This window comes from Phascolarctos cinereus, unplaced genomic scaffold, assembly GCF_003287225.1.
Source record: "Phascolarctos cinereus isolate Bilbo 61053 unplaced genomic scaffold, phaCin_HiC Scaffold_5;HRSCAF=322, whole genome shotgun sequence".
NCBI lineage: Eukaryota > Metazoa > Chordata > Mammalia > Diprotodontia > Phascolarctidae > Phascolarctos > Phascolarctos cinereus.
In genome coordinates this window covers 327,932,731-327,945,424 of record NW_027555958.1, presented here as the reverse complement: position 1 = coordinate 327,945,424, position 12,694 = coordinate 327,932,731, and the positions used below count along the sequence as shown (strand labels likewise).

General features: G+C 41.0%; 1 protein-coding gene across 1 annotated transcript in view; it reads right to left on the bottom strand.

The window, feature by feature from the left end:
• Nucleotides 1–12,248, bottom strand: part of FCER1A (Fc epsilon receptor Ia) — a 28,646-nt gene extending 16,398 nt beyond the window's left edge. The window contains exons 1-3 of the mRNA XM_020977749.2: nucleotides 12,063–12,248; nucleotides 11,193–11,213; nucleotides 756–1,013 (exon numbers count right to left, since the gene is read on the bottom strand). Of these exons, the coding sequence (XP_020833408.2) occupies nucleotides 756–1,013; nucleotides 11,193–11,213; nucleotides 12,063–12,189 (406 nt within the window). The 5' untranslated portion in view covers nucleotides 12,190–12,248. The remainder of the gene's footprint in view (nucleotides 1–755; nucleotides 1,014–11,192; nucleotides 11,214–12,062) is intronic.
• Nucleotides 12,249–12,694: the final 446 nt, after the last annotated feature.

The following is a 12,694-nucleotide window of genomic DNA, read 5'->3' as shown; positions in this document are numbered from 1 at the left end:
GCTCCTTCCTAATATGGTTAAGAGGTCCTAGATCAGCCCTACAACCTGTCTATTACTGAGTCAATTTGTGACACATGACTTTGAGTTAACCCCTTTGCCAGCTTCCCAGTACGAGCCCTACTATCAAGGAAAGCTGGGACCCAGGAATCAAACCAGTCCTAAGTCTTGCACAGAAGAAAAAGGGGTGGTAGTGGAGAACTAACCAGCATAGAGAACAAAAAGACGTCATCCAGGTAGTCAAGCATGAAGAACCACTGGTACTCCTCCCTCTTTCCTTAGCCTCTCCACCAATTTCCTGGATACCATGGTGGGGGAGGGGTGGACAGGTGGAAAAAAATAACATAGATGTTCATTCCATTTGTATCAGCTGCAAGTCAACAGGTATAAGATTCCTGGTGACTTCAGAATCACCAGGCATTGTCATCTATCCTTCCATAACGCTCTACAGATCCTTGGGCATTGAACTATCCAATTTGCGGATGCGCTCTAAGGACCCCTGAACCTTGACATTCACACTAATGCTGAATACTTAGAATGTTCCGGCCTATCAAACTTTCCTGCAACTCTGTCGCTTTATACATCTTGTCTTTCCTGATTAGAATGTGAACCCCTTGATAGCAGAAGCCATCGTATTTGTTTCTTTGTTTTTTATTCCTATACCCAACACTTAACCCAGTGCTTAACACACATTAATCACTTGAAAAATGCTTTTTCATTTAACCTTTGCCCTAGATCTCCCTAGGTCCAATACTTACCACTGTAGACTCCTATATATGTAGGGTCACTGAGGGCAGAATCACTTGTCTGGCACTTATATTCTCCACTGTTCCTGAGGTTGGCAAAAATGATGCTGTAGCTGGGAGTTTGAACTGAGGTTCTGGAATCATTATGGAACCACCAGGTCTGGTTGCTATGTGAGGTGCCTGACCCCGTACAGTGAAGGGTCACATTCTCTCCCCTGAAAATTCTGTTCCATGGAGGATTCAAGGACAGTAAAGCCTTTGAAGTATCCTCTGTAGGTCAGAGAGTAGAAAGAGAGGCAAAGAAAATGATACTTGAAAAGATGTCCAATCTCAGAAACTCAGACATTCAAAAGTCCACTTAAAGTTAATCAGTTGTCCTGACTTGCTCTGAGGTCCTGATATTCTTGGCATTGAAGGGAGACCCAGAGGGAGAGGAGTCCCTGCCTTCCTAACATTCCTACCAAATCTAGTAGTCTGTTCTCTATTGTCATCCTTCTTGGCCTCTCTGCAGCCTCTAGTGCTGTTGATCACCCGTTTCTCTTGATATTCTTTTTTTTTTAGTTTGTGTGTGTGTGTGTGTGTGTGTGTGTGTGTGTGTGTGTGAGAGAGAGAGAGAGAGAGAGACAGAGAGAGAGAGAGAGAGACAGAGACAGAGACGATGCTTTCTCTTGGTTCTTCCATCCTCTCTGACTAGTTTTCAGTCTCTTTTGCTGGATTTCATCCATACCATTTCCCATAACTGTAGATATCCCCCATGAGCCCTCTTCTCTACTCCCTCTCTGCTATCTCACTTGGTGATCTCATTAGCTCCCGTAGATTCAATTATCATCTACATGCAGATAATTCTCAGGTCTATTTGTCTGGCCCTAACCACCCTCTTGACTTCCAGTCCAACATCTTCAACTACCAATTAGACATCTTGAACTAGATCCTGTAGACATATTAAAACTCAAAATGTTCAAAACTGAATTCATTATGTTTTGCCCCACCCCCTCTCAATCCTTCCCTTCTTCTTACCTTCCCTATTACTACCAAGGGTACCACCACATTTCTAGTAAACCACCCTCCCAACCAAGGTATTATACTTGACTCCTTACTTTCTCTCACCCTCCATATTCAATTAATCCAAATCAATTGCCGTATCCTGTTATTTAACCTCTGAATCTCAGTTTCCTAATGTGTTAAAATTTACAATATAATATATTCCTTACCTCTCTTGAAGGGTAGAAGAGATTGAGATTGTAGTCTCCCTAAATCTTAAAATCTTAGAAAAAAACCCCTGCTAACTAGTAATGTTTCTTTTTCCATCTTACACTTGTGAAGTGGAGTTTTTAAATCCCTCTTAATAATCTCCTGTATATATAGCTTGTTGGTGCATATTTATTCGCTTGTTGTTTCTCCTATTAGATTAGGGAGTTCCTTGCAGGCAGGGACTGTCTTTTGACCTTTTTTGTATCCTCAACGTTGATCACAGTGACTGGCACATAGCAGGCACTTAATAAATGTTCATTGGCTGACTGGCCCAGCTCTAAGAGTTTACATGTATCCCCACTGAATTTGATAGCATTAGAGAAGAGGATCATAGACTTAGAGGTGGAAATGACCTTATATTCTTACATATGAGGAAACTAAAGTATGGGAGGCTGTAACTTGACTAAAGTCAAACTGGTAATAAGCATCAGAGGGAGGATTTGAACCAAGGTTCTTTAACTTTTAAGCCAGAGAACTTTCCCCTTATACTATGCTGATTGTCCAATACTTAAGTCTTGCAAGATTTTTTTGGATCTTGACTCTGTCATCCAATGTGTCAGTTAGCCTTCCAGTTTTGTGCTATCTGCCAATTTGATAAGCTTGTCATCTGAGCCTTTAACAAAGTCTGTGATAAATGCCAGCCTCAGTTTTTTCATCTGAAATATGGGGATAATAATAGCACCTTCCTTACAGGATGGTTGTCATGGAATAAAATATGCATATATGTATATACGTACGTACACACATATATACATATATACATACACACACATGAAACTTTGTAAACCTTAAAGAATTATATAAGCAATGATCATTATTCTTATTACTATGCAAAGGTTGTCTTTCCAATTTGCTATCAACTGTCTAGTCATCCAGGTCCTAATCCACCTAACTAGGCCATCACTTCGCTTTTGTTTTTCTATTTTATCCACAAAAATAACATAAGATAGGTTGTCAAATGCTTTACTAAAATCCAAGCAAATTCTATAGAAATAAACATTTGATTGTTTAACTTGCCTTGTAACACTCTTTAAAAAAAAAAGGAAGTGTTATTTTGACATGATCTGTTCTAAATAAAAACAAGCTGGCGGGCAGAGCCAAGATGGCAGGGTAAAAGAAGTGACTTGTTTAAGCTCTCCTCCAAACTCCTCCAAATACCTGTAAAAAATGGCTCTAAACAAATTCTAGAGCAGCAGAACCCACAAAAAGACAGAGTAAAACAAATTTCCAGCCCAAGACAACTTGGATGGTTAATAGGAAAGGTCTGTTGCACCAGGCTGGGAGAGGAATGCAGTTCAGCATGGGTGGCACAGGCAAAGACAGGAACAGAGGAAACATGGAACAGGCCTTGGGGGACTGAATTACAAGCAGCTGTGGTGGTTTCCAGACGTCTCAACCCACAAACACCAAAGACAACTTAGAAGGTCAGTGGGAAAGGTCTGTCAGAGTTGGTTGAGAGAGGAGCATGGTCTAGCCCTGGCCCTAGTGCAACCCTGGGACAATGGCCAGAGCAGCAGCAGTTTCTTCCTGAGCTCTTGGCCCTCAGATGCTGGGGTGCCCCCAGATCACAGACTGAGGGGAAATTGAGTGGCTGATCAGAAGAGTATTGCAGAGATCTCTTTGCTGGTGCTGAGAAAGGATTATTTTGCTTTGCCTGTGCTTAGATCTTGGTCACAGTCCTGGGTAGTGGCCCTGCAGGGAGGAGGAGTGCTGGCATGGTGGAGCTTGTGGTGGTACAGAGAGAATCCTCCTCACAGTTCCAAGGCAGAAAAGAAAGTTTGTAGTCACTCATAGACCAGAGCACAGGACAGGAAAGGAGTAAACATCTCTCCTTTGATCATACCACCTTGGAAGAACTGAAAATGTTTAGCTGCTGGAAGTATCTCTGAAAAAAACAACTTCACAAAAACCCCTGAAGCTCAGGACAGTACACCCTCAACACTGGAAGAAGAACCCTACCTTAGCAAAGAATTTAAAAATCAAGTAATTGGCTGGGAACATGAGCAAACAGAAGCAAAAAACTCAGTCTCTAGAATTTTACTTTGGTGACAAAGAAGAATAAAACATACAACCAGAAGACAACAAAGCAAATACTCCTACATCTGAAGCCTCCAAGAAAAATATGACTTGGTCCCAGACCATAGAAGAGTTCAAAAAGGATTTTGAAAATCAAGTAAGAGAAGTAGAGGAAAAATTGGGAATAGAAATGAGAATGATGCAAGAAAATAATGAAAAATGAGTCAACAGCTTGCTAAAGGAGACCCAAAAAAATATTGAAGAAAATAACACCTTAAAAAATAGACTGACCCCAAAGGAAAAAAAAGGTCCAAAAAGGAGAAGAATGCCTTCAAAAGTAGAGTTGGCCAAATGGAAAAGGAGGTCCAGAAGCTCACTGAAGAAAATACTTCCTTAAAAATTAGAATGGAGCAAATGGAAACTAATGACATTATGAGAAATCAATAAATTATAAAATGAAACCGTAAGAATGAAAAAATAGAAGACTGTGTGAAATATCTCATTGGAAAAACAACTGACCTGGAAAATAGATCCAAGAGAGATAATTTTAAAATTATTGGACTACCTGAAAGCCATGATTGAAAAAAGAACCTAAACATCATCTTTCAAGAAATTATCAAGGAAAACTGCCCTGATATTCTAGAACCAGAGGGTAAAATAGAAATGGAAAAGTATCCACCAATCAACTCCTAAACAAGATGCCAAAAGGAAAACTCCTAAAAATATTGTAGGCAAATTCCAGAGTTCCCAAGTCAAGGAGAAAATATTGCAAGAAAGAAACAATTCTAATATTGCGGAAACACAATCAGGATAACACCAGATTTAACAGCTTCTACATTAAGGGATTGGGGGAGCTTGGAATATGATATTCCAGAGGTTAAAGAAGCAAAGATTAAAACTGAGAATCACCTACCCAGAAAAACTGAGTATGATCCTTCCTGGGAAAAATGGAGATTCAGTGAAATAGAGGACTTTCAAGCATTCTTGATGAGAAGACAGAGCTGGATAGAAAATTTAACTTTCAAATACAAGACTCAAGAGAAGCATGAAAAGGTAAATAGGAAAGAGAAATCATAAGGGACTTATTCAAATTGAACTGTTTACATTCCTACATGGAAAGATGATATTTTTAACTCATGAGACCTCAGTACTAGGGTAGTTGGCAGGAATACATACATACATACATACATACATACATACATACGTGTATATATATATATACATGTATATATATATATATATATACATATATATATATGGAGGGAGAGAGAGAAAGACAGACAGACAGACAGACAGACATAAGGCATAGGATGAGTTGAATATGAAGGGATGATATATAAAAAAATAAAATTAAGAGGTGAGAGAGGATTATACTGGGAGAAGGAGAAAGGGAGAGGTAGAGAATGGGGTAAATTATCTCACATAAAAGAAGCAAGAAAAATCTTTTACAGTGGAGGGGAGGAGGGGGAGGTGAGAGAGAATGAGTGAATCTTACTCTCTTCATATTTGACTTAAGGAGGGAATAACATACACACTCAATTGGGTATGGAAATCTATCTTATCCTACAGGAAAATAGGGGGGAAGGGGATAAGAGAGTGGGGGATGATAAAAAGGGAAGGAAGATTTGGGGAGGGGGTAATCGGAAGCAAATACTTTTGAGGAGGGTCAGGGTCAAAGGAGATACTAGAATAAATGGAGGACAGGATAGGATGGAGGGAAATATAGTTAATCTTCCAAAACATGACTATCATGGAAGTGTTTTGCATGACTAGACATGTGTAGCCTATATCAAATCGCTTGCCTTCTCAATGAAGGTGGGTAGGGAGGGAGGAAGGGAGAGAATTTGGAACTCAAAATTTTAAGAATGAATGTTAAAAATTGTTTTTACATGCAACTGGGAAATAAGATATACAAGCAAAGGAGTATAGAAATCTATCCTGCCCTACAGGAAAATAGAAGGAGAAAGGGATAAGAGAAGGGGGGGTGAGAGAAGGGAGGGCAGATTGGGGGGAAGGTACATTCTAAATACCTGTCGTCTTAGGGTTGATGGAAGGGAGAGATAGGGAGAAAATCTGGAACTCAAAATCTTGTGGAAGTGAATGTTGAAAACTAAAAATAAATAAATTAATTCATAATAAAAAAAATTTAAAATAAATAAGGACAAGCTTACTCTTGCAAATATCACCTCTTTTCTATGTATTCACCAACCATCCCTTTCAGAGTGTACTCCTGATTTTTTTTTCCAGGAACTGAAGTCAAGACAGACTCTATCCTCTTTCTTTTTTAGAAGGCCAGGGTAATATTTGCCTTTCATCAATTTGTGACACCTCTTCTGTTCTCCACATTCTCTCAGGTAGCTCTTACAGAATCATAGATCATCTAGGCCTAGTGATGCAAACTCACCAAAGGCATCCAGGTGCTTTCTTAATATTGCTCTACCTGTCTTAGGTTTCATTTTTTTAATCACTTATTTGTTCTGTCTTTTCCAATCCAAAGATTATTCTTCTTGGAAGAGAATAAAGAGGTAAAAATAAGAGTGACAATTCTATAATTTCTCCATTGCCAGTAATCATTATATTTTGTACTCCTACCCCCTGCAATGCTCCTAATTCTTTTTTGATTGTTCTTTTTAAAAAAAAAAAACCCTCTCCCCCCATCCAACCAAAAATTGTTTTTCAATTGACCCTATTTCCTGTTAGCCACAGTCCATAGCAAATGTAAGAGGATAGGATGAGGGAGTGGGAAAGGGAGATTGACCTATAGGAATCTCATCCTTCAAACATGGGCAGCAGTGTTCTCCTTCCCACATATCCACCTGCAGACTTAGTAAGCTTTCCTCTGAGCATGAGTAATACAAAGGCCCCTCACTCTACTTTAGAGCATGCATGGATATCCTATGATTATTTCTTATCCACTACCCATGTTGTGAAGAAACAAGAGGTTTGACTAGCACGCATACTTTAGGAGTCCTGGCTGCATTCTTATAGGAGTGATCTGTACTTGTTCTTTGTACATGTCTTGGGTTTTTTGGGGGTTTTTTTGTTTTGGTTTTTTTTGTTTTGGTGAGGCAATTGGGGTTAAGTGACTTGCCCAAAGTCACACAGCTAGTGAGTGTCATGTGCCTGAGGCCAGATTTGAACTCAAGTTCTGACTCCAGGGCCGGTGCTCTATCCACTGGCACCTAGCTGCCCATGTATGTCTTTTTTAAAAACTCTAAATTGGTCTATTAGTACCTAGTGCAACCACACAGATCTTTTTAGAGGTTATCTGATGCTTTAGAGGAGTCCACTGACTCTTGTGTTCTGTCTTTTGTGAACATCTAGTTATCCAGACTGCTATTCTTCGCATCTACTCTCTGGCTTGGTATCTGGCCTGGTTGATTTACATAGTCATCAGCTCTTTCATCCTTTAATTTAAAAAGCCTTTTGATTATATTTTCACAGCTTCAGGCAAAAACATTTTTCAACCTTTCTTGGGTGTATTTTGGAGTCTGTGATTTTTGTGTTTAAGGATATGCTATGGATTCCAAGACTTGAGTAGAAGTTTCAGTGGAATCAACATGGAGCATTCATGGTGCAATATAAGCATACAATGCTAACAAATCAAAGTTCCTGACTTAAACCTGAAGGCTCTTGTTAGCTGGAGCTGTTTTATGTCTGGAAGAGATGTTGACTGGGGTGAAGAATAGTCTTGTGGAGGGGAAATTCCCATTCCAGCTAAGGTTCAGAGAAAGAGATAGATCAGACAGGAGAAACCTGTGGCTTCTAGTCCACATGTGGCCCTCTAGGTCCTCACTTTGAATCCTCATTTGAATCCAATTGGATTCGGTCAGAGGGCTGCACTTGAGGACCTAGAAGGCCACATGGCCTTGAGGCTGCAAGTTCCCCACCCCTGAGATAGACTCTTCCTTCCCCCTCCTACTGCATGGAAGAAATAGCTACAAAGGGGCCTCGCCCATCTTGGTTCAATTGCTGGATGTATGAGGTCTCTGACTTTCAAAGAGAGCTATGGCAAAAATTATTGGGGCTTTAAGCTATAAGAGTAATCACGGAGCCTATTCTTCCTCTAATATCAAAGAGACAGAACCTTAGATGATGACCCCAGCTAAAGCCAGGAACTGGAAGTAGGGAGAAACTTCACAATCACTGGCAGTGCCAGTGGATAGAGCACCGGCCCTGGAGTCAGGAGAACTTGAGTTCAAATCTGGCCTCAGGCACATAACACTCACTAGCTGTGTGACTTTGGGCAAGTCACTTAACCCTGATTGCCTCACCAAAACGAAAAAAACAAAAACAAAAAACCCCCCAAAAAACCCAAGACATGTACAAAGAGCAAGTACAGATCACTCTTATAGTGTCACATGTGGAGAGAGGAACACTGACCAAGTGTTGACCATTCAGGACCAGCAGAGGGACACACCAGGCAGAAGTATATACCACACCACAGGAATGGCACAGGCCAGACATTTAGGAAAGACTATGCAATGAGAGACCAGAGGGGAACATGGTTAATAGGAATAGCACAAAAAGACACCATTAAGGTGTTCCTGCAGAGTCAGGGCCTCAATTTCCCTTCCATGAGTGAGTCTTGACTACATGTGCTCCCTACATATGAGCTTCTCCTCTTGATCATTATGTTTGCTTACTTGTCCTATTGATTTGTGTGGTGTGTGTGTGTGTGTGTGTGTGTGTGTGTGTGTGTGTGTGTTGGAAAGTTTACCTAGATTTCTGAGGAAAAGATTTATTGCTATTTTCTGACTTTGCAGTTTCATCAAGTGCCTTTGCTTTAAAACAATTGTATATTGTGGTGACTAGAAAAACTAAGCATACTGGTGGGGCCTCATAAACTATGTTTTGGATTGGACCTACAAAGTGCCTTGAACCTGAGGTAGCCTTGTAGGGTGGACTCACTGTGAGAGGTGGGGGTTGCCTTCAAGGTTTTATATCTGTTTTTGAGGATGAGGAATACGGTGGAGTGGAATAAAAATTTTAGAGGGGAAATACAGAGAGGGAAATCTTGGGAGGAAGGCAGAGTGAGAGAGAGCTATCCTGAGGGTGGCTCTACCCTTGTTACACCAAACAAAATATGTTAAAAGCCTTCAAATGCAGAAAGAAAAAATATAACAGGAAAAGGAAAAGCAAGAGAATCCATTCTAGAGTTGTTACAGGAAAAAAAAAACTCTGAAGACCAACTTGCCAACCTATGACTCTGGGCATACCTGAGGAACTTACCCCTTCTTCTTTACCTTTTCCCAACCCTCCTGTGGACCTAAGGTGACTCTGTGACCTAAGGCTGTGGCAATTTTAGGCAACAACTTTTAGAGTTAACTCCCTGATTGTGTATGTGTGTGTGTGTGTCAAAGTTCATGCTACTAGGACAGATGAAAATCCTATCGCTATAGATACTTTCACCCTTAACACCCTTCCTCACACAGTTTGAACTGTCCCACAGCAGCCCTGCAATCTAACCATGACTGAGGCAAATTGAAACACCTGACCTTCAGAGTGACCCTCTTGCCAATGTCTCAGTGAGAATCCCACTACCGTGGCAGTTAAGGTCCATGAATCAAATCAGCCCTAAACCTTGCAAAGAAGGAAAGGGGGTGGATGTGGAGAAATGTCTGGTATGGAGAATAAGAAAATGGGGGAAGGAGGAGACCAGAAATGCAGGCAGAATATAGGAGTGAGAGAAAGGACAAGAGATATTTGGCATATGCATATATATATGCATAAATGTATGCATCCTTTTTTCCTGAACTCTGTTGCTATCACCTGGCAGATGGGGAAGGGTGTCCTTCCCCCTTATCCTAGCCCTCCCCCAACTTCTCATGCCCATGAAAGGTAACCAGGTGAGAAGGATGATATGGATCTTCTTGTCAGTTGAATGAATCAGTAATCAATCACTACAAACCTTCTGGTGATATCAAGACCAGCAGTTGTCACTATCTGCTCTGCCAAGTGTTCTAGACCCCTGGACACTATCATACGACTTGCTGGCTCATGCTAAAGGCCTTTGTACCTTGCCATCCATACCATCGCTGCTTTCATAAAACTTTTAGGCCTATTATCTACTCTGTAATTCTTACCTCTCCTAATGAGATGAGCTCCTGGAGAGCAGAGACCATCTTATTTGTTTGTTTGTTTTAGCTTGTATACTCAAAATGTAGTACACATGAAGCACTTAAAATGCTTTTTCACTCATTCTCACCTTTCTGGACCCTTGCCCCACATCTCCCTAGGTCTAACACTTGCCAGTGTAGACTTCTAGATATATAGGGTCACTCAAGGCAGAACCACCAGGCTAGCATCAATATTCTCCACTATCTCTGATGGTAACAAAATGATACTGTAACTGGGAGTTTGGAACGGGATGCTGGAGCCACTGTGGAGCCACTGGGTCTGATTGCTACCTGAAATATTGTATCCCTTACAGCAAAGCGTCACATTCTCTCTCCTGGAAACTCTGCATGAGGGATTCAGGGAGACTACCGCCCTTGAAACCTTCTCTTCTGGCTTCTTCTTGTCATGATCTCTCTCATAACCCTGACCCTTCATACTGATTTGTACTTGTTCATAGCTCTCTGCTTGAAACAATTTCCTGAATATGAATCTTGCCTTCTCCTATCAGACTACGAGTCCTAGGAAGGCAAAGGTTTTCCTCCTCCTTCTGGGTTTCCCTTTAGTGCCCAGTATATCAGAGCCTCAAAGCAAGGCAGGACTGATTGGCTATCAGATGGACTTTTGAATTATCTGAATTTCTGAGTTTTAACAGCTTTATAAATATCCTTTCCTTTGCTTCTCTTTCTACTGTTGGACCCCATAGATGCTGTTTCAAGGGCTGCAAGTCTCCCTGAATCCCTCATAGAGAGAGACAAGGTATAACAAGGAGTAAGAAGCAGGCAGGTCAGCATGTTTCTGAGAGCACAAGTCACAAAAAAAAGCAGATAGTGAGATTCTGACATTTACTGTGTGACTACAATTAAATCATTTAGCCTCTCTGAATCTCAGTTTCCTAGCCTAAAGATGGGTATAATAATATATGCCCCACCCACCTTGTAGGGTTGTTGTGAGGAAAGTATTTTGTAAGCCTTAAAGGGCTATAGAAATAGGAGCTTTTGTTATCATTATAAAATAAGAGGCAACTGGTAGAGGAGACAAAGAGAGTACATCAGAAGTACTTACCTGTGGACCTTCCACTTAAAGCTGTAAGAGAACAGAAAGTAATGATCAGCTCCAAGGGAGAAAGGAGTACCCATAGGTCCTTTGTCAGGGTAGGAACTGGAATATGTGGGCAAGGTAGCCAGAATTTGAGAGCAAGAGTTCCAGTGTGCCCTTTTATCTCTGCCCTATGCTGTTGGAAGTACAGGGTTATCTTCAGAACTAGTGTGTACACATAACCCTGGCCAGGAGTTGAAAATATTCTGGGTGCTGGGGCTCTCATATCCTTCTCCTTCCTCTATTCATACTTAATCAGAGCTGCCATCCCAATCCAAGTCAGACCTCTGATCTTTCATCGAAGACTTTGGTCAAGGAAAGTATTGAGTGCCTCCATCCAAAAGCAAACGAAAGCCTTCTTTCAATCTACTGACACTGGAGCATTTCCTTGCAAGTCCTTGGCTCTAGCGATTCCACACAAACATGGCCAAAGCCTGAGATTTCTGAGAAGTCAGAGTTGGGGGAATCTCTGACCTGGATTCCTTCAGTCCCTAAAAGGGTCTATGTTCTCCAGGGATTTACACTAAAAGATACCATCTCTTTATAGGGACTTCTTTCCTCCCTCATCCAACTCTGCCTTGGCAGAGGTATATTAAATCAATGAGTTAGAGTTGTCAGATTTTTTTAAGTTTAGACCTTCATTAAGCTCAGCTCAGTCTTGTTTCTTCTGCCTTCTAGTCAGTCCCCAAATCAGAATCCACAGGCACAGAGAGAGATCAGAGCTCCCTAGGAAAGATTCCTAACACACTATCTCTAGTTGGGCATCAGTATTAGTATAAGATCCATCTCTGTATTTCCATCCTTCCATCCCAGCATTGTTCAGGCCCCTCTACTTACCACATAGTAGTAGAATTACCCAAAGCAATTTGGGAGTGGATGCAAAACCTTCCATAGGAACATGAGCTACTTCAGCAGCCAGCAGGGACTGAAAAGGGAGGAGGGAACTGTAACCAAGAAAAGACATGAAAAAAGAGGAAGTATGGTGTTTTTGGTATCGGATCTCATTAGATACCTGCAGCTTCTTAACTTCCTTCCATTTCTAGAGATGATATTCAGTAAGATTATGTGGTTTCACATATTCACATCAATAAATTCACCTTCTCCTCACTTTACTCACTCCCACAAACCCATGCAGTTGGCAAAAGTTTGATGGAAGGAGGTAGCCAGAGAAGATTGGTGATTGGGAGAGGAGAGCCATGGGTATATGGGGATAGTTTTGGGGGTGGGATATAATCAGTCAAACAAGCAGCAAGTATTTATTAAATGCTACCCTATGGAGAAGGGGACAATATATATTAAGTATCAATTCAAGTAAAAAAAGAAAAAAGACAGTTAACATATTCAAGACTCTGAGAGAGACAGAAAGGTAAAGATCTAGTCCCTGCTCTCACAGATCAGAGGGTTTTAAACTGGAAGGAACACTAGGGATCACTCCATTCGAAGGCCTGTTTGGTTGTCTCAGAGTGAGT